The following is a 26,629-nucleotide window of genomic DNA, read 5'->3' on the forward strand; positions in this document are numbered from 1 at the left end:
CTACCCGTCAATTCAAATTCCAGTTGAATTTAAATGAGTTAATTCTAAAAATTTATTAAACATATTTGAGATATTAGTTCATTTTCCCAAACCTAAAATGTATGACAGCTCCCGTCAAATGCTTAAAAGTTTCTATATTTAATGTATATTAATAAAAAAATATAATTTTATAAGTTTTAAGAAGCAGATTATAAAATTTTCAAATTATAATTGTAAGATTATATATTAAAACTCTTTTATTTTAAAAAATTCTCTAGCTTTAATTTTTAGATTTAGAATTGAAAAAGTTATAATTGAGTCATCTATTGAAATTTTATTTATGTTATTTTATTTAAAGATTTATAGTCTTACCTTAAAATTAGTGTTATATTAACAAAATTGAAACGTCGTTTTTCACTATTTGTTATAAATAATAAAATTAATCATGATTGAAATTTTGCAATATTTTTTATTGGGTAATACTCTTTCTAATTAAATGTTCCATATATTTTTCCATTTAAAAAATAAATTTTTACGATTAAACCCAATAATTTAATGATTTTAAAATTAAATTAATGTATTATTTAATTGTAAGATATATTTAGTAAACACAATAATTGGAAACATTCAAATATTAAATAACATTTTTTACAATTATACCCAAAAATTTAAGTATTTTAAAATTAAATTAATGTATTATTTAATCGTAAGATTTTAATTAGTAAATACAATAATTGAAAACATCCAAATATTAAATACAAAAAATATGTATTGGACATTTTAGACGTGATATCGTTCCATTTTTTTTATTTTAGAGATATCTTTTCCGTTAATTACAATAATTAAAATTTTATAGTCAAACTGATTTTCTATATTGTTAGAGAATCTATTTATTTTTACGCAAACCTTTCTATTTAGGTAAACTATATATTTTTAAATTAATAACAATTATAAATATATTTAATAATTTTGATTTTATGTATTTCTTACTACCACAATTCATTAGTGATTTTTATGATATTTGATGATAAAGAATAAAATAAAATAGAATAAAATAGATCAACTAAATTTATTGGTCTTTATTGGCTATACTAAAAATATGAATAGACGCAGGAAGAAAGCCACTCTAAAGTTTGAGTTTGTTTGAGTTTGCTGGTGGTGGTAATCCAAATCCTATCGCACGGGTTCGCTTTAGATTCACATTACATGTCTACCAAACCATCATTTATAAGTTTTAAGAAGCAGATTATAAAATTTTCAAATTATAATTGTAAGATTAGATATTAAAACTCTTTTATTTTAAAAAATTCTCTAGCTTTAATTTTTAGATTTAGAATTGAAAAAGTTATAATTGAGTCATCTATTGAAATTTTATTTATGTTATTTTATTTAAAGATTTATAGTCTTACCTTAAAATTAGTGTTATATTAACAAAATTGAAACGTCGTTTTCACTATTTGTTATAAATAATAAAATTAATCATGATTGAAATTTTGCAATATTTTTTATTGGGTAATACTCTTTCTAATTAAATGTTCCATATATTTTTCAATTTAAAAAATAAATTTTTATGATTAAACCCAATAATTTAATGATTTTAAAATTAAATTAATGTATTATTTAATTGTAAGATATATTTAGTAAACACAATAATTGGAAACATTCAAATATGGCAAAATTATACCCAGGGTCCTTTAAGTTATTTTATTGTAACAAGTTGGTCCTTGATGTTTTTTTCGCTACAAGTTGGTCCTTTATGTTAACTAACGTCTGCACAGATAACCTTTTTCATAAACTTCGTTCCAAAAAAACCGAAGTGACACTAATGGTGTTGATGTATCACTTAACATACGTTAGAGACCATCATTGAATCCTATAATAAAATTTTCAGAATTTTTTAGAGCATAAAAATATTTTTAAACTAATTAAAATGCACACAAAAGAAATAAATTAAATAAAAATAATAAAACAGAAAATAAAATTCTCAGAAAATTACACAAAGTGTAAAATGAGAAGAAATATTTTTAGGAATTTTTTCATAATTTTTGGACTAACAATGAATTTAATATGAATTTTAAAAGTTAAAAACGAAATAAAATAAAATTAATAAAACAGAAAAAAGGTCAACGATGCATACATTAGTTAACATAAAGGACTAACTTATAGCAAAAAATATATAAAGGACCAACTTGTTACGATAAAATAACTTAAAGGACCCTGAGTATAATTTTGCCTTCAAATATTAAATAACATTTTTTACAATTATACCCAAAAATTTAAGTATTTTAAAATTAAATTAATGTATTATTTAATCGTAAGATTTTAATTAGTAAATACAATAATTGAAAACATCCAAATATTAAATACAAAAAATATGTATTGGACATTTTAGACGTGATATCGTTCCATTTTTTTTATTTTAGAGATATCTTTTCCGTTAATTACAATAATTAAAATTTTATAGTCAAACTGATTTTCTATATTGTTAGAGAATCTATTTATTTTTACGCAAACCTTTCTATTTAGGTAAACTATATATTTTTAAATTAATAACAATTATAAATATATTTAATAATTTTGATTTTATGTATTTCTTACTACCACAATTCATTAGTGATTTTTATGATATTTGATGATAAAGAATAAAATAAAATAGAATAAAATAGATCAACTAAATTTATTGGTCTTTATTGGCTATACTAAAAATATGAATAGACGCAGGAAGAAAGCCACTCTAAAGTTTGAGTTTGTTTGAGTTTGCTGGTGGTGGTAATCCAAATCCCATCGCACGGGTTCGCTTTAGATTCACATTACATGTCTACCAAACTATCATTTATAAAGTTAGAATCCATTATTTAATTGGTTAACATTGACATAGTAACAAATATATTCTAATAATATGTATCAACTTTTAAGGATTGATTCGTACTAATTACAATAAATTGTACAACTGATTCTCTAACTTCAACTATATAAACAACACCAGAAAAATATTTTAAAAAAATGTACAATAAAATGAATAGTCTACAAATTGTATCTGGTATCTCATAAATAGTTTACATCTACCCGTAAAACTGAGTTGAATCCAGATGAGTGAATTTTAAAACTAAAAATATGAATAAAATCATATTTCCAATTCAAATAACATTACTTTCTAAATATTAATAAATTTTTCAAACCAAAAATTTATAACAGCTTCCCGTCAAATATCAGTTTTAAACCTTTCTTATTATATCATATTTATAATTTTTACAAACCTACCGCTCCCCGTCAAATTTCAATTCTTAATGAATGTCTACACTCCATAGAAGTTTAACTCTATAAAATTTATAAATTTTGAAATTATTTGATATTTCATTGAAAAAAAAATCTAATACTCACATTTCCAATCAACCCATTTTTTAAATTAATTATCGTTATCAAAAAATATTTAACCTACAATCACGTTTCTAAAAATTTATGTTTAACTGATTTATAATAAATAACAATAATTAAACTTTTAATAATTTCTATTACAAAAAAAAGTTAAATACCCTAATTTATTTGATTTTATTGTTGTGAAAGAAAAAAAAGAATGGTGAGGAAATTGAAAAAAAAGAATGATTTAATTGATTTCATACAACCCTTTTTAGTAGGATTAATTTTTTTGATTGGTATAAATTGCAATTACTTTGTATCAAAACTTTCTAGTGTGTTCTCCTTGTATGAGTTGCACCCATATATAGTGCGATATCTTATAATCAATTGCTTATTAAAAAAATAAAATATTTATAATGCAAATAATACTAATACAATTAAATCTTTAAAATAATTTACAAAAAAAAAGAATTCCAATCATGTTATTTGTTCTTACGAAATAAATCAAGTGGGGAAGTTAAATAAATATTTGTTATTTATTATTATACTTGTATAGATGAAAGATTAGGAAGAGCAAAATAAAAACCAAGTAACACAACACATCATTTATAAACACAATGATACTATATAAACACACAAAATACCAAGGAAATAAAATAAATCTTTAATTTCCATAATAGTGATAAATCTTACATTTAACCAAAAATCAAAAATACATGTAAAAAAAACAATATTAATATTCTAAAAAAATCATTAGTATATATATGGTTTACTCATTAATTAAACAACTTAACATTTAACAACAATTTGAATCAAAATGCTTTGAACATAGAAAAAAAAGCTTAAATTAGAATAAATCATTTATACAAATTTCCCAATTTTATAAATTTTGTTTCCCATTTAATTTGTATTTCAATTATAAATCCATCGTATTAAATGACAATCATAATATTAGTATAAATTTATTAGTTTTAATAATAATTAATGTATTACCATAAATTTAATATATTTTTTTTAATTTGATCCTTATAACACGCAATGCATGATAAGTGCAATGGAAACAGTGTCATTAAGTACAAAATGTGAGTGTATTTGACTATTAACTGAGTCATGCACACTATATTCTACAGTACAACAAAAACCTACAGTATTATAAAATAGATTAACAACAAATATAATGTTTATTGCAAAAATAGTATAATTATTAATGGTCTTTTTTCTTGTATCGCAGTTTATTAGTTTTAATAATAATTAATGTATTACCATAAATTTAATATATTTTTTTTAATTTGATCCTTATAACACGCAATGCATGATAAGTGCAATGGAAACAGTGTCATTAAGTACAAAATGTGAGTGTATTTGACTATTAACTGAGTCATGCACACTATATTCTACAGTACAACAAAAACCTACAGTATTATAAAATAGATTAACAACAAATATAATGTTTATTGCAAAAATAGTATAATTATTAATGGTCTTTTTTCTTGTATCGCAGTTGAGTAAAAAAATGTGGCGGAGTAATAAATCTTGTAATTAACTATAGGAGTGAAAACATATCAATATCTGCAATAAAAGATATTGAGTGTGTTTTTGTTTAACAGTAACCATTAATAGAATATAGTGTAGTTGTTTTCTTCCCATATAACAAACCTAAATCAATAAAAACAACACGTATATAATGTATCATAATATCCTATTATATTTCTAAAATGATATACACAACACCATATAAATAACAGAATCTATGTCATAATTTCACTATCATCATACTTAACACTTATAAAACTTTATAATCAATAATATAATGAGAATTAGGTCCAAAAAGATTGAAAAAATAAATAAATAAATAAATTAGTGAGAAAAATCCTAACACTTATAAAACTTTATAATCAATAATACAATGAGAATTAGGTCCAAAAAGATTGAAAAAAATAAATAAATAAATTATGTATCATTTTCTCCCCATTAAAACAATGACAGCTCAAAAAATAAAAAATTTAATATATGTCAAAAATATATTAATTAAAATTAATGTATCAAAACTGTAAACGTTAGTGGTTGAATTCACATAATTACACACAGACCACATAGACCTAAAAGTGAATATGATCAAATATCAAAAACACAATTTAACTTAGAAATTACTAAACAGAAGAAAAAAAAATTGAAGAATAAACTTAGAAATTACTAAACAGAAGAAGAAAAAAATTGAAGAATAATTATCATCAACTGTTACTAACCATACAATGACATCAAATTGGATAATTATAATAGAATCACTCGAAACTTTGTTCTTTATTATGATTCATAAAATCCTCCATCACCTTGTACATTCTTTTGAACATCATTCTTTTTCGATAATCCTACACAAAAATTTCAAGGTATAATACAAATAAATAGAGTCTCTTCTAATAATTATTAATTTCACATAATACAAAAATACACATAAAAAATCAAATCTCAAAAATAAATCGATAAACTAAATCTAACTCAAGCATAAATGAAAAACCAAAACTTGAAACATTTTGAAATTGGAAATAATTTTAAAATTGGTAATAATTTTAGAATTGTAGATTTCGTTTGAAAATAGCTTTGATAAATTTGAAAGAGATGAGTTTATAACCTAAACAATAATATTATTAAAAATGAAAGTAAATTCAGATCTCGGAATAATTTTAGAATTGGGAATAATTTCACAATTGTAAATGAATCTATTATAAGAATAATAACACAAAATGTTACTTTTTTAAATTAAAAATCAGAGTAAAATCTTTCCAGGAAGAAGAAAATGAAGTATTGATGATGGTCTGTAGAAGGAAGGAAAGTGTTTTCAAAGAAGATGGTGCAAGATGCTTAAATAAATAGAATCATCTGATTTGAATGAATTGAAGGAAGAGGAATGACAAAGGTCTCTTTTATTTTTCCAATGTTTTATTCCATTCATTTGAAATGTTGGTTTATTTGATATTTTCTTTTTTAAAAATCTGGTTATTAAATTTTTTTTCACATTAAATCAAATGATTTTTAAATTAATTATAAAATTGTATAAATGACCTTAAAAATATAAAAATTTGCCGGGAAACTCATAGAGCTCTCATTCGTTCTTATTTCTTCCCACAACCGACCGGTTTTCTTCAAGAAACCTTTTTTTTATACTTTCTCAAAATCAAAGCCATTCCTTTTTGTTGTCAAAGCTTCATCTGATGACGTGACCGAAGCATCCAAAGAAGCTTCATCTATTGCTCCTGGTGGATCAACTGACAACGCTGGAGTCTTCAATGTTGGAGATAAAGTACTCGCCACCAGGTTTCTGCTCTTCATTTTTATTTTTAGACAACTAGATACCTTGTTGTTTGCTATAGCTTTTTCATCAGTAGTACTAGCATATCATCATTTTCAACATAGTTATTTGAATTGAAGGCTTAGGGTTTGTTTGTTTGGATTGTTTGATTTAAGCCTATCTACTTCAATAAACACTTGTCAGACTGTTTGATTTTAGTTTATTTTCAGTTATAGATAATAGCTTATACGTATACACATTTTATGATAAGCACTTAATTAAGTTGTTTATCCAAATAAGGCCTTATTTCGTCAGGTTGAGCTTATGATTCTGGATTTTCATATTGAATAAATATTCTTGACAAGGAACACCTCATTGAATATATATGACTTCCGTACTTTGAAATTACTGATATCATATCATGCTCAACGTTTGCAGTGCTGTTTTTCGGACCGAAACTTGGAAGAACAATCTACACAATTCGCCAAAGAATAGGCCCGTTACTCATGACAATGCACAAAAGATAGGGTTAGTTTATTTTGTATGCATTTTCGCAATGTTACCCTGATTCTGAACTTAACTCATGGATCCGTGAACCTTGGTTTCCATTTTTTCACAAGATAGAAACTAGTGGTAAGTTCACTGATAAGGATATCTACAGAGCCGAGTAGAACTCTGGTGTAGTCAGTAACGAAATAAGGGAAATTCAAGTAAGTTTCAATCGTGATTAAAATACAAAATTGTAATTCTTAAATTTTCAAACGCTTTTTTATATAAGATATTTTATTTTCTATTGAAATATGTCACTATTGTATTTTCATGTGGGGTTACGACCATTTTCATTCCTCAATCTTGTGAAAGAGTGTAGGGAAAATGATTTGAGAGAAGGCTTACGACTATACAAGACTCCCCCGACTCAGAAAATCGTTTTCTTTCTGTCCTTATTACGTTTTTTTAACAGTTTCTCTTCATTTCCTTCATTTATCTTATCCATGAAATTTCAGAATGGAAGTATTTTGTTCAATCTTCTATAGAGATTAAGTGAAATTTGGTGTCTGGAACTGTTATTTCACCTATGTCATTATTGGGCATTTTTTGAAATTTGGTTTGCAACATATAATCATGAAAACATACAAAAAACATAATGTTGTGCTGGATTAAGTAAATATTTTCCTTTATTACTCAATTGCTTATTAGAATAAGAAATAAAGGATTGGTGGCTTGGTTCTTGTAACGACAAGATTGACTTGACATTCTTATTTGAAATTGTAATCTGTAACGCCTAGTTTGAGACAAAAAAAGCTTTAATTTTGAAGCATCCAATTTGCTAGGAGCATATCAAGATTAGAATAAAAAAAATTATGGCATCTTCATGATAATCCTAATGTCCATTACTTTTTTGTTTAAATGCTGAAGGAATGCTAAGTACAAGGAAGTATTAGAGAAATTTAAGTCAGTATATTAGAATAAAAAAAATTATGGCATCTTCATGATAATCCTAATGTCCATTACTTTCTTGTTTAAATGCTGAAGGAATGCTAAGTACAAGGAAGTATTAGAGAAATTTAAGTCAGTTTTGGGAACGAAGCCAGAGCCTGATGAAGCAGCAGTGGCAAGTTATAATGTTGCTTGTTGTTACTCTAAGCCAAACCAGGTATATATGTTTGTTCACTTTACAAATTGTATGTGCTGCATTCCACTACTCTGTCATTGGTTTTGGATAATTTGTTTCGAGTGTCCAGTTATCCCTCTATGTATGTAGATTAAATCACTCAACTACATTTTTCAATTATTAGTGTTTTAACATGTCAAAAGTAGTACGGGAGTACCAAATACAAAGTAATCCATTTAAAAGACCTTTACAACCACATGTTCCATCTTAATAGTATATATACTATACAAAATTATATCCATTAAGTCCCACATTGCCTAGAACTCCACACAAATAAGTGTTTATAATTGTTTGACATGCTAGTTAGTTTGCCGAGCTGAGTAGCGCCAGCTTGTGACCCATGTGGGGGCATCAGGGTGATGGAACATGGCTAAGGCTTAAAAGGTTGGTCTGGCAGTTGCACCAAGCTGGCCTGCCCACTCCAAGTTGCGAGTTGACCCACAGGACTTGTGCGAAGGCACAGGTCTTGTGGGTCTTAGACAGGAGGGTATAGCGTGAGGCTGGTTTCACAGAGCAGCGAACACTTCCTACTCATGACAGTGGAGGGATCATGGGCCGCTGCACCTCTGGCCCTTAACACCTGGTGAGCCCTAGCCCCTGAACCATCTCTTTTTTTGGTTCACATTTTGAGTACAAACATACACATTATCATATTTGCTAAGGGCATCCCCGGAATTTGACCCATTATTGAAAAGATTCGGTGAATCGTTTATCAATGAGAATGCCATCAAATCAATTTTTGTAATATTTAATAAGAAATAATCCCTTTGCGTTGACACAAGAAAACAATCGGTTTAGCTCTAAGGAATTGATTGAGCAATATGATTCCATCACATTTGATTTGTATCGTAGTAACTATAGGTCTCATTTTTGTTGTTGCCACCTTTGCAGGATCTTGTTTGATGTACTAGTAGGATATTTAAGAAGCTTATGATCAATAAAATTGTCCATTTCCATCGATACTTTTAATAACACCAATATCACAGCGCAATAGCTTTTTCTGTCCTCTATTATGTTATATGTTGTTTCTTTTGGTTCACTCTGACCCCAAGACTTGTATGGGAGGCTTGAAATTCAAGCCTCTTTTATGTGGTCCATCCAATTTGCCACCCGAAGCTTGAATAAAAAAGAGTGTGCATGGTAATGTTACTTGGACATGGTTTGAGCATGTTAGATTCTTTTCCTTGTATTGTTTTTTGTTTATGTGATGCATATTTATGTAATGCCATGAGACTGTAATTTCTTATTCTCTCTTTGAGCTTATGATTGTGGAGTTTAATATTGCATTAATATTTTTTGGGAAGAATCACCTCTTTGAATACCTATGATTTTAGTACTTTGAAATCAGTGATATCATATCAATCTCGAATAATGCATTATAAGCTTTAAAAATAATCCATTTAGCTACTTTTAGTAATGCATTATACTAGTTTTTCAAATAATCTATTTAGCTACTTAAATGAGTTTTCACCTATAATCATAACTAATGGCTAATAATCACATTCATTATATTGATGATTAATCTCAACATTTTGAATATGACTTTGATACGCTTTGAGACTAGTGATATCATTTCATGCTCAAAGAAGGTAATTGGAGACCTAATTTAGTGAATATTGTATGATCAAGTTAATGTATATTAGATGAGGCGTCATTTTATATGTATGAACTTCAAAAAAATTCTTTGAAAAGAAACTGTGTACTTAATGTTTGATCAATAATGTTTGAGATATGACTGAATCAAAATGTTCAACATCAACAGTGCTGTTTTTGTTGGAAACAAAGGTTCATGTGTTAAGAAAATTCCAAAAAGTTCAATAAATTCTGATTTGGAGATTTGTGATAAAGATCATGGTCATAGAAGAACTCTCATTGGTTATAAATATGCAATGCTCTCCTTATAAATATGTAATGCTCTTGGTCATTGTTGTTATCTTCATCGCCGCGGTTTTGATGTGTAGAAGCTTTAGGATTTGAAGATCATAAAAGTTACAAAACTGTCGTAAGGAAGCAAGTAAAAAATTGGAAACTAGCCTTCTTCACCAAGTGGATATTGATGCTGATGAAATAGTCATTTGGATGAAGATAATTTAATCGGTCATGATGGTACCAGAGAGGTCTATACACTCTATGCTTGATTTTTTAAATGAGGAACCAACCTTTTAGTTTTTGAGTATATGCCAAATGGTAATCTTTTTGAAGCTCTTCATTGAAATATAAAAGAGGAGAAGGTTGCATGGGATTGGAATCTGGTATAAATTGCATTGGGAGGTGCAAAAAGGATTTGGGATTTGCACTATGATTGTTCTCCGCCTGTTATTCACAGGGATATAAAATCTAGCAACATCTTGCTTGATGAAGACTATGAGGCAAAAATTAGGTGTTGCAAGGTTTGCTGAAAAAAAATCCCATATGGGTTATAGCTTTTTTGCTGGCACACATGGTTATATTGCTCCAGGTATGTTCTGACAATGCTTTCTACAAGAAATTTCAATATACTGTTTTAAGTTTCAAAAGTATCTCATGCTTTGTTTACACAATCATTATTTGTGACATTTTGTTATAAGCATTTGCAGATTTGAACCCCTGTAGTCAGGAAATCCCTCATCTGCCGTAATCATACAATTTAGATTGTCGAATTAATTAAGATCAGATGGTTTGTATTTAAATTTTGTAATCGAGTCTATTCTACAAAGTCGGATGTGAGGCATCGGATCTTGATCAGATGGGCCAAAATGCATGTTTTTATCAATGGTGGGATTTCATAATTGCAAGAAATACAAATCCATAATGATTATATTAAGCGTGTTTTAAATTGCATTCTGGAACTTCAAATGCAGCATAAAAGCATTTTGAGGTATCTGCAACATCGCATTGGTCGTATTTTCTTGCCATTTAAAAAAGTTTGCAGCATAACCGCAACTGTAACCTCGGTTTAAAAGCATTCTAGTAAGCCAACTATAACAAACAAATGGCGAATATGGAAGAACAATGTACAACATATTTGTGGACCTATTCAAAATGTTTAAGATATGATAAAAAGTTCATATGCAATACTGTCTTAAGGAAAAAAGAACTAATGGCATCTTACTGATATTCTTAATGTCCATTGCTTTCCTGGATTTAATGCTGATGGAATGCTAGGTACAAGGAAGCATTAGAGAAATTTGATTCTCTTTTGGGAACAAAGCCAGAACTTAAGAAGCAGCATTCACAAGTTATAATGTTGCTTGTTGATACTCTAAGCTAAACCAGGTATGTATTTAGTCTGCGAATAACTTTCTCAATAGATTTAATAATTCTACTTATGCTGTGAGTAATTTGGTCTAATAATCCCTCTATATATGTATTATTATAACATCAGCCACAACATTTTTGAGTGTTATAACATTTAAGAAAGTATGTTCCAACTTAACACTACTCCATTTTGGATCCATTTAAGTCCCACATTGGCTAGAACATCACACAAGAAAGTGTTTTTAAATGGCTGACATGCAACCTGGTTTGCCGAGCTGAGTAGCGACAGCTTGTGACCCATGTGGGGGCACCAAAGTGATGGAACATGGCTAAGGCTTAACAGGTTGGTCTGGTGGTTGCACCGTGCTGGCCTGCCCACTCCAAGTTGCGAGTTGATCGATGGGACTTGTGCAAAAGCTCGGGTCTTGTGGGTCTTAGACAGGAGGGTATAGCGTGAGGCTGGTTTCACAGAGCAGCGAACACTTCCTACTCCTGACAGTGGAGGGATCACAGGCTGCTGCACCTCTAGCCCACAACACCTGATGAGCCTAGCCCCCTTGAACCATCTCTTTTTGTTGGTTCATATTGGGATGGGGTTCATGTTGAAATGAATATTTTGTCACTGTCCTTCAAATAAAGAAAAAGCAAACAATATTAAACCTCTCTTAAAATTCAGACTTAAGTGGAGTTTTTAGTGGATTTTCCATATGTTTAAACATTACAATTAAGAAAAGAGATTCTATTACCAAGATCTACAATTTATGTATATACTTCATATATTGATTGAATAATAATTTATGGGTAACATTGGTCATGTTGACTTTTTGTAGAAGGTCTTTGATGTGTTTGTATTGTGACGGAGTGATGGTGTGCCAAAAGGATTGGTTATGAAAAGGCTTCAAGGGTATGGTGCCAAATCACTAATTTCTTTCCCCTGCATTCTACTGAAGTAAACTTTAAATATGCATATGCATAGAATAGAATAAGGTTCAAAAAGTAAAAAGCATTGACCGTGTTAAAGGACACTAAATTTGAACTAAATTTGGTGGGGTGTGCCAGGCTATTACAATAGTGCAACGCAAAAGCGACACTTGAGAAACCCAATAGCAAGCTATTGTGGTGGACTCTCCCCCTCAAGAAATAAATTTAATATCGTGTGAACCATTGGTCCACATATCAGATATTAAACTGATAAGAACAGATACTACACTTGATCTTAGCCAAAAGGCCGAGAAAGGTATGAATTCTAATACAGGCTTGTTGTGTATTTTATATCTGACATCTGCTATGCTTCTTTTCTGACTACACAATGTGGGACTTTATCACAATAATTTGGAGTCTACTAGTGTTTAGTGTTTGCGTTAGCTCAACTCTTTGTAACTTGCTTCTTTTGTTTATGTAAAGAAGTGGCTCTATATGCGTGCGTTTTTTGTATACCTACATCATTTTATGAGAAATGTAACTTCAACAGCCAGGAGATTTGTCATCGTTAGTTCATAACCTGAACAATTGTCTAATACACACATATTGAAATCAACTCTATAATGGAGTTTGGGAATGAATATTGTATTAATTTTGTAGTTGAGCTAAGATCCTAATCTATTTCTATCCATGTCTGAAAACTGAATCACAGAAAATTATGCTATCATCACATCAATTTTTATACTGATCCTCACTGTGTTAGAGTTGTTAGCTACTTACTCCTACATGACTTTTTAACTATAGTCATTGCTAATGGCTAAGAATCACATTATTCATTGTTGATGTTACATCTTCAGTGTTGTGTTTGGGACTGAAATTTTGCCACCTGCAGAATATGGAAGGAGTAGGACACTATTCATTGCTGATGAAATGCTAAGTACGAGGAAGCATTAGAGAAATTTAATTTTGTTTTGGGAACAAAGCCAGATGTTGAAGAAGCAGCATTCACCAGTTATAATGTTGCTTATTGATATTCTAAACTAAGCCAGGTATGCATTTCACTATTTCTTCATTGGTTTTGGAACAGACAAGATAGGCATGGCAGAAACAAAACATTTTCCATAAGAAATTACAATCTGCAACACCTAGTTTGGGAGGAAAAATGCTTCAATTTCGAAGCATCCAATTCGCTAGGAGTATACATCTGCTACACTACACCTAGTTTGAGTGAAAAAATTGATCTCACCGTCCATTACCTTCTTGGAATGCAGAAGGAATGCTAAGTACGAGGAAGCATTAGAGTAATTTGAGTCTGTTTGGGGAACAAAATCAGAGCCTGATGAAGCAGCAGTGACAAGTTATAATTTTGCTTGTTGTTACTCTAAGCTAAACCAGGTATATATGTTTACAAATTGTATCTGTTGCATTCCACTACTTTGTCATTGGTTTTGGATATTTTTTTTGTGTATTTAGTCCACATATAACTTTCTGAATAGATTTAATCCTTCTATATATATGTAGTAACTAATTTGGTCCAGTATACCATTGGAAATTTACCTTGAGCTTTATAGGACCTTCACACCCCCTTTTTAAGGCCCTCTGTTACAAAGTACCTGATGGAGCTTTATAGGACCTTCACATCCCTTTCTCAATGTATCTATTAATAAATTTAAAGTCAATGCCTCACAAGAAGTTGTAGATATCCCAAAAGGATTAACCATATCAATTTTATCTCTATTATCTTCATTTAGTGCAATATAGCTTTGTTTGTCTTGGAGTGTTGCGGGTCACATGGTACTTGGGGTGAATCACTATTTGCAAATATCATGATCCGTACCCCTCTTGGATCCTTTCTCATATGATCCTTAATTTCACCCACAGTTTGATGTGCGTCAGTTTGGTACTGAACCACTCAACGTCCGTTGGATACTAATATAGTCTGCTTCTAATCATTCCATTAGTTTTACATTGTCCTTTAAACCTTGAAGGTTGTGATGGATTAAGTAAATCTTTTCCTTTAATACTCGATTGCTTATTAAAATAGGGAATAAAGGATTGGTGACTTTAATAAACATGGCAGAAACAACATGTTTTTTTTTCATGAAATGTTAATCTGCATTTTGCATCTTGGAATGTTATTTTCCCATACTTTCAGTCAACTGCTACTTGATTGAATACTTGCATGCCTAATATGGTTGCAATATCTGCTGTAGCATTTTTGGATTAGTGTTATAACATGTCTAAACTAGTTTTGGAGTGCTCGGTACAAAGTAAGCCATTTAAGAAACCATGTGCTAACTTAATACTATGCAAATTTATATCCATTAAATTCCGCATTGGCTAGAATATCACACATGTTTACCGAGCTGAGTAGCGCCAGCTTGTGAATTCAAGGTTTAGGGTTTGTTTGGATTGTGTTATTTAAGCGTATTTATTTGGATAAGACTGTTTAGAAGGATTTATGGAAACAACATATCACATATCTAAAGTTGTTTAATGCTTGTTTTGACTTATCTTATAAAATACTTTATTAATAATGGTGATTTACAAATTTATTATGAGCCGCTAGGGTACCGTGTGAGGCTGGTCTCACATAGCAGCGGACACCTCCTACTCCTGAGTGTGGAGGGAACACAGGCTGTTGCACCTCTAGTCCATAATATTGAAGTAAGGAATATAGGATTGGTGACCTTTTTCTTGTAAAGATAAGATAGAGATGTAAGACACAAAACATTTGCCATATGAAATTGTAATGTAGATTAGGACCAAAGAATTAATGGCATCTTCCTGATAATCTTAAATATAGTTTGCTTCGAATCATTCCTTTAAAGTTTGAAGGTCCTTCAAAGGACTCAATAAAAGGTATTTTTATATATCAAGACAGTTTGGCCGAGTGGTCTAAGGCGCCAGATTTAGGCTCTGGTCCGAAAGGGCGTGGGTTCAAATCCCACAGCTGTCATTTCTTTGTTTTGCAATGCTTTTTGTTTTTTCACTTCATCAGAAAACTACATAGACATTAACTCGAACTTCTGCTGAAGTTGGTTTTTTGTTGCCTAAGATACAGTCATTATTTAAGGTGTGGTCTTAGTACTTTGAACATAGAAAGTAGGATTCAGCTTTGCTTTCTACTTTTAAGTAATTCTCTTGTATAACATTCTTAGTGTTATAACACTATTTTTAAGTAATTCTCCTGTATAACATTCTTAGTGTTATAACATTCTCTCTATCGGGAAATGATTCATTTTGACTTAAGACTGAGTAGTATTATTTGAACATCACAAATTCTCCAAATATGTGAACGCGGTATATAAAATACATTCAACATAATAGTTGATGATGTGACTAAAGTTTTATAACAACACAAAATCATTTGTCTATACAGTGTGTCAGTAACTAAGTTGGGGCGGAGGAAGCAGAAAGATGCAGGCTATCTTGAAAAATATTTACTTTAATCAATGTCTTGCTACTCAAGTATCTTATGTCAAGGTTAGGCACCGGTAAAATTTAATTCTTAAGGTTGCTAATGCTATTAATGATAATCAATTTATTTAAATGGCTGGGGGTGTTTGATATAGCAAACACCTTAAATTATAATCTAAAGAAAGGAAAAGCCATTGGTTAAGAATAAAGTATTTTTAATAAAGTAGAGAGAATTGTTTACCTCAAATATTTAAGAGTTGAAAGGAGTTCGATGACCCGTGTTCAAAATCGGACGTTGGATAAATTACTAAGATAATAATGGCATTTGTTTATCTACAAAATACTTATAATAAAGTAATAATGAATTTATCCCTGAGTTTTAAGATGAACTTTTTATCCGTTTAAAAAGATTTGATGAATTATTTAGGGTTAATACCTATTTTCACCCCTGCCATATGGGTTTGGTTTGAAAAACCCCCTGCCTAAAAAAAGTTGCAAGAATGGCCTCAACAAATTTCAAAAGTTTCATTTTGGCCTTTTATCAGGCCACATCATCAAAAAGTCTGATGTGGCACTGTTTTATTTAACTTTTTAATGAATGGAATTTTCACAACATATATTCAGCCAGTGCAATGACATTAATACCCTTAGTTATTATATCAACAAAACCCATAATTTTGTGCATTTGAAGTAGTTTCATTTCAAACCGTACTATTAGGGTTCTTAATCTCTTCATCTTCCTTCCTTCTCAACGTGCATTCGTAAGAACACTGTGAAGGAAATACGACTTCGCCTTGCTCCATTTTCAAGCGGCATTTGTGTTTAACGCAACTTTGGGTAGAACATGGTGTAAAAGACATGATGACCAAGGTGCTTCATCCTAATGTGGATGACTTCAGCACCTCTAGTGAAGATGATAGCAGTGGTGCTGATGTTGATGCAAGACAATGTTTCGATGACAGTGAAGAGGAAAGAGTAATTGAAGTAGAAGATGAACAATTTGAACAAGTGGAGGTAGTTGTTCCAGCTAGTGGGAATAGGGTGGATGTAAATGGGAAATAAATGAGATTCAATCTTTGTGCATCCAAGGATCCCAAAAAGATGAAATCAAGGAGCATGGTAAAGAAGGTCAATGTTTTGGTGCCCAAGAGTGTCTTAGGATCTTGTTCAAAGAGGAATACAACCAAATGTGAAGATGTGGATTATGCTAGTGAGGAACTTGAAAGTTCAGATGCTGATGAAAGTGACATGGATGATAAACCTTCCAAGCCAAAGTATGACAAGTTCATATCAGAGCTGCTTAACAAAGACTTTCAATTCAAATTAGGTATGGAGTTCAAATCTCTTTCTGAATTTAAAGATGCTATTAGGGAGTGATCAGTATTAAATGGTAGAGAGATAAGTTTTGTTAAGAATGAGAGCTATAGGGTTAGGGTTGAGTGCAAAGGTAAATGTGGCTTTTTGGCATTGTGTAGCAAAGTGGGAGACAACCACACTTACCAGATAAAGACTTGGGTGGGGACCCCCACATGTGCAAGGGTATTAAATAACATGTCTGCCAATTCCAAGTGAGTCTCTAAGTTAGTGGTTGAAAAGAGGAAGTCACAATGGGAAAGTCAAATTGTCTGAAATTATGTCTGAACTTGGACAGAAATATTCAGTAGGCATAAGCAAAGGGAAAGCTTGGAGAGCAAAATCTATGACTGAGGAAATAATTGAAGGTGATACAAAGGAACAATATAATATGTTATGGAGTTATGCAGCTGAGTTGAGAAAACATTGTGCTGGGAACGCTGTCAAGATAAACACTGAGAGACCACATCCAACACTACCACCAAGATTTGGTAGATTTTACTTCTGTTTTGATGGATGCAAGAAAGGGTTTACCAAGGGTTGTAGACCATTTATAGGGGTAGATGGGTGTCATCTTAAGACACAATATGGAGGTCAGTTGTTAATTGCTTATCATAACAAATTGACTTAAGTTACAATAAAACCAAAACTCATAAGAGTAATATCAGAACAAAGCTCATTTAAGAGTAATATATTCCAATACAACCAAAGCTCATATAACATAAACCATTACAACAGAGACAAATTATTTGTCACATGAACATAAGATGGAAATGAAAACAAAAGTTACAATCACATAATGTTACAATAACATAAGTTACAGCTTCTCCATGAACTTATTTGTTACATGAACTAAGAAAGAAATGAACCCATAGACAAATTAACGCAACTAAAACATAATTCATCTTCTTTGTTAACCCATCAATCTTTTTCTCCATGGCTTCCATCTTGATTGCAATATCTCTCTCAATTTTTCTCATCAGTTCTACTGAACCTACATCCGAATGGCCAAAATCTCTTTCACCAGAAAATTCATCATCCCAAAGAAATATGTTGCAGTCGTCTCCTTTACCCCAAAACTTACACTTCCAGAATTTTCTCCCAGGATTTGCAACCGATTTTGAAACAAACAACTTCATGGAGACATTGTGGCCACATTTGGGAGTTACTCTACCATTTGAAGATAAGTTTCCGTTAGAAGAAATTGGTTGACTCATGTTACTGGAATTGATAGACGAAGCGTGATGCAGAAAATTTGCGAAGAAAAGTTAAAGAGGAATCAAAACATAAATGTAGAAAAAAGAAGATACAAGAAGCATGTAATGGGTTAGGGCACAAAAACATATGGGTTTTTGTTGATATAATAACTAAGTGTTTTAATGTCATTGCACTTTTCTTGGAATATGATAATATTTGAATATATTTCATATATTTATTATTGAATGATAACTTATGAGATTTGAATTGGATCATGTTGGCCTTTTATACAAGATCCTTATGGTGCCAAAAAGACATAAAATTGAACTAGGTTTGGTGGGGTGTGCCAGGCTATTGCAATAGTGCAACACAAAAGCGACACATGAGAGACCAAATAGCAAGCTATTGTGGTGGACTCTCCCCCTCAAGAAATAAATTTAATATCGTGTGGACCATTGGCCCACATATCAGATATTAAACTGATAAGAACAGATACTACACTTGATCTTAGCCAAAAGGCCGAGAAAGGTATGAATTAAAATTAATGCTAACCGTGTCTTTTATATCTGACATATTTTCTTCTTCTTTACTAACTTGGCGATGTGGGACTTTAATAGAATAATTTGGAATTCATTAGCTTGCTCTTATGTAACAATAACTAAACCAAGAGGGAGATTATATAGTTCACATTTTATTTTCTGCTCAAATGGTTTCATTAATGCAAAGATGAGTAGTGACTCTCATTTTCTACAGATCCAGTAGTATCAAAACTAATTCAGTAACAACTCTTGGGTGTAAGTCTTTCTTAATAGGGCTCACGGAACAAAGAAATCAGTTAGTGATTAAACATCAAGACATTCACATTTGAGAGCAAGTTCTGCCATAGTTTAAAAAATATTGACTGCAAAAACTACATTGTTTATTAGTTTGATGGCTTATGATATTTCGTGTTCTAGTACCGTGCTTGACAAAGATTTTAGTGTGGAAAGATGTTTCTTTAAATGCTACCTACCAATTCTTCTCCTTTTTTCTTTATGCTGAATTGCTAGTTCAGTTCAAGTGAAAACCTTTTTTTTTATATATAAAAATGAGAGCTGTTTGCTATGGAAGAACAATCAAAATTACTTCAGCTTTAATTAACCAAAGTGTGAATTTTTTATTAAACATTAATTAACTATCTGTTTTTGAGCAGGTTTGTATCCCTTAGTGTTGAGGGACTGTTAGAGTAGCAAATTGATAGAGCTGTCACTTGCTCTTTTTATTCTTGTAAAGACAAGATGGACATGGTAATTGTATATGAAAATGTAATTTGCATGGCCTTGTTTGAGACAAAAAAAAACTTTAATTTCGAATCATCTAATTTGCTAGGAGTATATCTACATTCGGATAAAACGAATTAATGGTATCTTTCTGATAATCCTAATGTCCATTACTTTCTTGTTTAAATTCCTAAGAAATGCTAAGTACGACGGAGCATTAGAGAAATTTGAGTCAGGTTTGGGAACAAAACCAGAGCCTGATGAAGCAGCAGAGGCAAGTTATAATGTTGCTTGTTGTTACTCTAAGCTAAACCAGGTATATAAGCTTGTTCATTTTACAAATTGTTTGTGCTGCATTCCACTACTCTGTCATTGGTTTTGGATCATTTTTGTGAGTGTATTTAGTCTGTGTATATATGTAGTGACTAATTTGGTCTAGTAATCCCTCTATATATGTAGATCAAATCCATCAACAGCATCTTTTCAATGATTAGTGTTATGACATGTCAAAAGTAATTATGGAGTGCCGAGTTCAAAGTAAGCCTTTAAAAAACCATGCTCCTATTAGGCTGACCATACCAGGTATATAAGCCTGTTCATTTTACAAATTGTTTGTGCTGCATTCCACTACTCTGTCATTGGTTTTGACCATCCTGGCCTACCCACTCAAAAAGTTACTAGTTGAGCCATGGTACGTGGCCCACTTACTCTCACATTATTTTTAATTCATTGGTCTATATGTTTCATTGCTATATAAACATTTACTCTGTTGTTTAACCAAATGATGCGGGGCTTGTGAAGCAACACAATAGCTGCCCACTTTCACATGCAATCCCAAGTGAGACTTGTGAAGCAACACGATAGCTGCCCACTTCTGAAGTACTGAAAAGATTATTTTTTGTTAATAATAGGAATCCATGTGGATGGCAAAACATAAACATGACCATTTTCCTGTACGTAAACATGAATTAATATAACCATAACCATTATCCTGTACGTAAACATGAATTAATATGTTAACAAAACATGAATTAATATGTCCCAAAGCAATTGGATGGCAATGTTCAGTGATATGCAAGAGAGACAATTGATACGTTTGCAGTAATACATTTGCAGTGATTAGTTTTGTGCAATGTCATAGTCAAAACTCAGAAAGTTACTGTGATTTGTTTTCTCCAAGGGAGGAACCATCTAGGAGAGTGATAGTCAAAACTTAGAAAGAGGCAAGAAAATGATCAACCATTCTTGAAATAACCAGGAGTGTCATAGTCAACCCAGGAGTGTCATAACCATCTAGGAATGTCTATGCAATTTTGTAATTTGCAGGGGGAGTTTTCTCAGCCATTCTTGAAACCACCACATTTGGATCAACCTCTATCTACCATTCTTCTCTCTGAATCTACCATGGCTTTTGGGCGGATTCTTATGAGTGAAAATGATGGGAATTACAAAGGTCCACTCATGCTATCTTTGAAGCAAGGGTATGGATCAAAGAACTTCTACTCTTTTTAGTCCTCGTCTTCGATAATTTTTAAGATACAAGTAACATTGATGGATACAACAAAGGCAGAATATCTTCATCATTAGCTTTTTAGAGGATGAAACTATGTGTTTGTATAAATGCCCACTCTGATGGTGAAAAGCTTTATTTTTCTATAAATATTTTTTTTCTCATTTATGTCATGCTCATATTATTTCAGTAGCAGTTTACATTGGGCATGACTTATGTTTATCATATTTTTAGCCTGTAATAATAAGATTTAAGTGGAAAGCATTTGCACATACTCATAGATGGGGTACCGCTAAGTTAAAATGAGTTTAGTAGTTGTGTAAAAATAGAATGAAATAATAGCTTCCGGTTCCATCAATGAACTGATATTGATTGGATTTGTAGAAGGGGTTTAGTTTGCCATTTGTGCTTCATGAGTTAATATTGATTGGATTTGTAAAAGGGGTTTAGTTTGGCATTTGTGCTTCATGAGTTGAATTTTATGGTGTCTCAGTAGCAATATAATAATCGAATTTCATGATGCAGAATGGCTTGGATCTATTTGGCTTGTGTTGTTGGACAAGGACAATGGAAGACAAGCTGCAAAAATGAGATGTAGATATTTGAAAGCAGTTCTTAAACAAGATGTATGATGGATGGTTTTAAGTCCCACGTCGAAAAATATTATCTAAATGGAAGTGTTTATAAATCTGTTCCACACAATATATTTTAAAACATTATTTAATAGACTATATGAAAATGATATTGGGCTTTAAGATAAAACGGTAGTCAACGTAATCCAGAAATGGAATCTGGAAATGGCTAGGGGGGAGTTCTTAAAAAAACACTTTATCCCTAATATTACAAGTAGGGGTGGGAATAGGCCAGACCGGCCTAAAGGGGCCTACATAGGCCTAGGCCAAGTGGTTCATGTATGCATATATATTAGAAAAAAAAGCTAAATAGGCTACCATATATATATATATATATAACAAATGCTAAATAGGTTCACTTATATATGTATATATAGGCCGACCTACAAGACTTCTTAAGTTATATGTATATACAGGCTTTTTAAATAGGCTTTCAGGCCAGGCCAGGCTTAGGCCTTTTAAATTTATCGTAGGCCAGGCTCAGGCCTTCTAAAGCCTAGCCTAGCCTAGCCTATTTCCACCCCTAATTACAAGGGGCTTCTTATCGTGACCAAGGCTAAGATTAGCTAGAGCATCCGCCATCTTGTTTGCTTCTCAATATTTATGAGTAGTTTTGACTACCTAATCTCTGTTGACTTAAAAAAACACTTTATCCCTAATATTACAAGGGGCTTCTTATCGTGACCAAGGCTAAGATTAGCTAGAGCATCCGCCATCTTGTTTGCTTCTCAATATTTATGAGTAGTTTTGACTACCTAATCTCTGTTGACTTAAAAAAACACTTTATCCCTAATATTACAAGGGGCTTCTTATCGTGACCAAGGCTAAGATTAGCTAGAGCATCCGCCATCTTGTTTGCTTCTCAATATTTATGAGTAGTTTTGACTACCCAATCTCTGTTGAGAAGCTGCAACACAAAGTTGAGATAAAATTTGCAGGAGTTTTGGATAGGAGCATTCCTATTAATAGCATCGTGGACCACTTTTTTGTCCACTTGGAGAAGAATTATTCGACAACCTTGATCATAAGCTAAATGAAGACTAATAAAAACAGCTTTAAGTTCAGCTTCAATTATCAAACCCGGCCCTATATTATGAGAAAATCCCCCACGCCATTGGCCCGTATGATCTCTTATTGTACCACCACAACCTGCAACCAGACTATTCTTGACAGTACCATCTGTATTAAGGGCATACCAATCCTCTTGAGGAGGTCTCCAACAAACCAGCTGAGAGACTTTCTTGTGCTTTTAAAGATTCCTGTTGAGCCCAATACTGGTTTTATAGGCAGTTACATTTCTACTAATGTCTTGCTTCAAGTTGGCAGGCATAATGAAGTCGTCATTATGAGTCCGTTGGTTCCGCCAATACCATAAGCTGTGGCACGCAAAGGCCCAAACGCTACTCCAATTGGAATCTTTGAAGCTGAACAGATTCAGGTTGATCCATTCTTGAAGTTCATAAATGAAGAAGGATTCCTTATGCTAATCTATCACCAAACTGTGCCACAAGGTTTTCGCGTTTCGACAGTCACGCAAGATATGAAGAATTGTCTCCTCTTCCTGGCGACAATCAGAACAGAATGGATTGCTCAGATGTCTGGAACCAAGCCAATGATTTGTGATCAAGCTATTATGTTTAACCATCCACGTGAAAGTTCTAAAAAGAATGTATTATTATGTTTATGCATGATTCTAATATTCAAACACATATATGGATAAAGTTTAAGGCAATAATTTTGTAGAAAATTTATTCACGGTTCACTTGTTTACTTTTAGGCAATTATTACAATTGTAGTTTAAATTCTTCTACAAGTTTATTATTATTTTTGTTTAGAATTTATATGTTCAAATTTTGTCTATGGTTTGTATTTTATACATTTGTTTAATATTTTAAATAAGTTATTTAAAATTAAAAGTCACGAAAGTGACAATTTTTTTTCTGGAGATTACTTATAAGAAATATTAAACATTGTTGTGCATATATTTCTATGTGAGTATTAGTTGACCCAAAGGAAAATTGATATTTGACATGATTATATACACACACTTGATATGATAAACATATGATAATTTTAAGGCTTCACATATGAATGATAAATCAATCTAAAGAGGGGTTTATTATTTGACATTTTTTTATTATCACTGTTGGATCGTTACAGCAAGAGTATCACTAGCAATTAATATTATTGTCCAAAGACTTGATATTGATGGTGCACTAGATATCTTGAAATGGGTTATGATATTATTTGAACATATATTGTTTCAGTTTATTTATGATTGATTTCAAATCATTGGTTCTGATTCTTAATGGTGCCAATTTTAAGGACCGGAAGAGGAACATTTCAAATGATATTCCAGAGTCTGTAAACAACATTCTACACGCTTTCAATCCAAAATTGAGAGAGAAAAATCAAGAACCCATACGCTTCTGAATCCAAATCCAAACATTTTGCTAACTGATTTGAGGGTGTTTATGAGGGAACAGAAAAAAGTAAACCGCTTGAAAACACAAAACCACCACAGATCTCGCCTCACGTTGTCGTCATGGTAACCGTTTTCTCTCTTGTTTTCGGAAATCGTTGTGCTAGGAAAACAAACGACATTGTTTCTTCTTGAAATCAATTTCATTGTGTGTTCTGTGTCTGCATTGGTGGAAATAGGGTGAGTAATTTATAAGTTAGTTCCGATGTTGTTTTTGTGAAACTCGATCTTGATGATTTCTGGTGGAAGAGAATAAGGGTTTATTGATTTCATCAATTTAATCTGGAATTAAGGTTTATTGTTTAGTTTTTCTGTATGAAGAAATTGGAGTAGGAATACAATGTGTAAGTCAGAGAGTAATAGCAACAAGTGGTAAGATTTGGGATGGATGGGTTTGAATTTGGAGGTTCAAAAGGAGAGAGTTTGTTCTGGTTTAGATTCGGGTTCAAGAAGAGGTAGAATGAAAATATGGATGATTCGTGCATTTTTATCAGAGATATTATAGACTTGCATCGTTCAGTTAATAACTATAGGTGATTTATGGTATCCTAGAGTTCTTAAAGGCTGGCCTTCATGTTTCACTCATGAATCTGCTTCGAGTTCCAGAGCTATGGATATCAAGTTCTTAAAGATTTTGGAAACTCCTTGTTGGATATGAAGGATGAAAATGGGTATCGGTGCTGGTTTCAATTAGGGGGTTTTGAGAAGCATTTTGCATTAAGGTTGAATTTGGAGGGAAATAGAAAAATGTTTCAGCAACAAAGAAGTAGAAGGTGATGAATAAACATTCCACCAATCCACCTCAGTTTCCACGTCATCCAAAGTAAGACCGTTAGTCATTTTTTGATAGAAATTATCATTTTGATTCTGTTAGACAACGTAAGCAGAGTTGTTAATCCCGAATAGCGGAGTGGAGCGGCCGACCTCCGAGAATGGGAATAGTGGGAATAGCAGAATCCCGGATAGCGGGATATTTTTTGTTGACTTTTTAGAATTGACTATTATTTAGACTAAATATATAAATAATATATAAAAAATAATCCTATTATAAAAATCAAATTAATAAAATAATGATAATGAATTAAAAACTTAAATATTTATTTATCCTTAAATGAGTGTATAACTATTGTTAACTTAATTTTATGTTATTTTATTGATAACTTACAACACTATACTATACAGTTGTACAAATATAACAAAAAGGATTATATTATCACATTCTTTTTATAATAGCTGTATAGAGAGAGTTATATTGAGTTTTCTTAGCTGTAACACATTAATTAAAAATAATAATAAAATTTTATGTTATCAATGCAGATTATCTCCTATTCCTCTTCTTTTCATCTACCTCTTCTTAAAATAATAATAAATAAGGGGTTATCAGACACGTTATTTACTCTTCCCCTTCTTTTCATCTTCCTCTTGTTAAAATAATAATAAAATTTCATCTACCTCTTTTTAAAATAATGATAAAATTTTACGGTTATTAATGCAGACACGTTATCTACTCTTCCTCTTCTTTTCATCTACCTTTTCATCTACCTCTTCATCTTCCTCTTCTTTTTATCAATACAGACACGTAACTGAACAGAGAAATCTCTTCTTTTTATCTACCTCTTCATCTTCCTCTTCTTTTTATCAATGCAGACACGTAACTGAACAAAGAAAGAGCGTTTTAAAAAAAATGGATCGGAGCCGCTCCGCCCGGGAACGACCTGCGATCCGCGACACGGGAACACGGCTGTAGCGGGCGCTTTACCATCTCCGCCACCGCACCCTGCATCTCGCGCGAGTGGGGGCCGCGCCGCTCCAGGGCGCCGCTATAGCGGCCGTCGCGGTCGGGAATGACATCTCTGAACGTAAGGAATCAACTTGGAACTTTTAAAAAGGAAGAGGACCAAAATGGGCACCGAGGCATAGGTACGGGACCAAAAAGGGTATTAAGCCTATTTTTAAATAGACAAAATAGAATATAAACAAAAAAATATTATTGTAAATAAACCAATGAACTTTATAAAATCCAAGTTTTGAAATAATTTTGAATTTTCAAAATGGGGCGGGCAAATTTGGGGTATGACATGAGTAACTAGAAAAATCAAAGTGTAACACTTGGTCAGGCTTATCCGGTGAAATTGACCGGTATCGTCTGTATTGATGACAATTGTCTTTGATCATACTCTTGTTTCGTGCACTATGCTTAAGACATAGAATGAGAAGAAAGACATTTGCAATTGGCTAGTGCCCAACCAAGAAGTGCAAGATGTTTCCTTACTTTCGTCTTCAAAGTTTCCTGAACTGTCTTGCTCCTACATCGAACTACATAC

The 26,629-nt window shown here is 31.7% G+C and overlaps 1 protein-coding gene and 3 non-coding genes across 4 annotated transcripts; 1 reads left to right on the forward strand and 3 right to left on the reverse strand.

Annotated features, from left to right (window-relative positions):
• Positions 1-12,576: 12,576 nt before the first annotated feature.
• Positions 12,577-12,772, reverse strand: LOC131593653 (U2 spliceosomal RNA). Its single transcript, XR_009281043.1, has one exon. It is a non-coding gene; the product is annotated as a U2 spliceosomal RNA (small nuclear RNA).
• Positions 12,773-15,331: 2,559 nt separating this feature from the next.
• Positions 15,332-15,411, forward strand: TRNAL-UAG (transfer RNA leucine (anticodon UAG)). Its single transcript has one exon. It is a non-coding gene; the product is annotated as a tRNA-Leu (tRNA).
• Positions 15,412-18,061: 2,650 nt separating this feature from the next.
• Positions 18,062-18,442, reverse strand: LOC131657759 (uncharacterized). The gene has a single exon (XM_058927121.1). It carries the CDS (start codon positions 18,440-18,442, stop codon positions 18,062-18,064), a length of 381 nt encoding a protein of 126 aa, XP_058783104.1.
• A 316-nt stretch (positions 18,443-18,758) lies between these two features.
• On the reverse strand, positions 18,759-18,954 carry LOC131593647 (U2 spliceosomal RNA). Its single transcript, XR_009281038.1, has one exon. It is a non-coding gene; the product is annotated as a U2 spliceosomal RNA (small nuclear RNA).
• Between the last annotated feature and the right edge of the window lie 7,675 nt (positions 18,955-26,629).

The sequence above is a fragment of the Vicia villosa genome, linkage group LG3, assembly GCF_029867415.1.
Source record: "Vicia villosa cultivar HV-30 ecotype Madison, WI linkage group LG3, Vvil1.0, whole genome shotgun sequence".
In the NCBI taxonomy this organism is placed as follows: domain Eukaryota; kingdom Viridiplantae; phylum Streptophyta; class Magnoliopsida; order Fabales; family Fabaceae; genus Vicia; species Vicia villosa.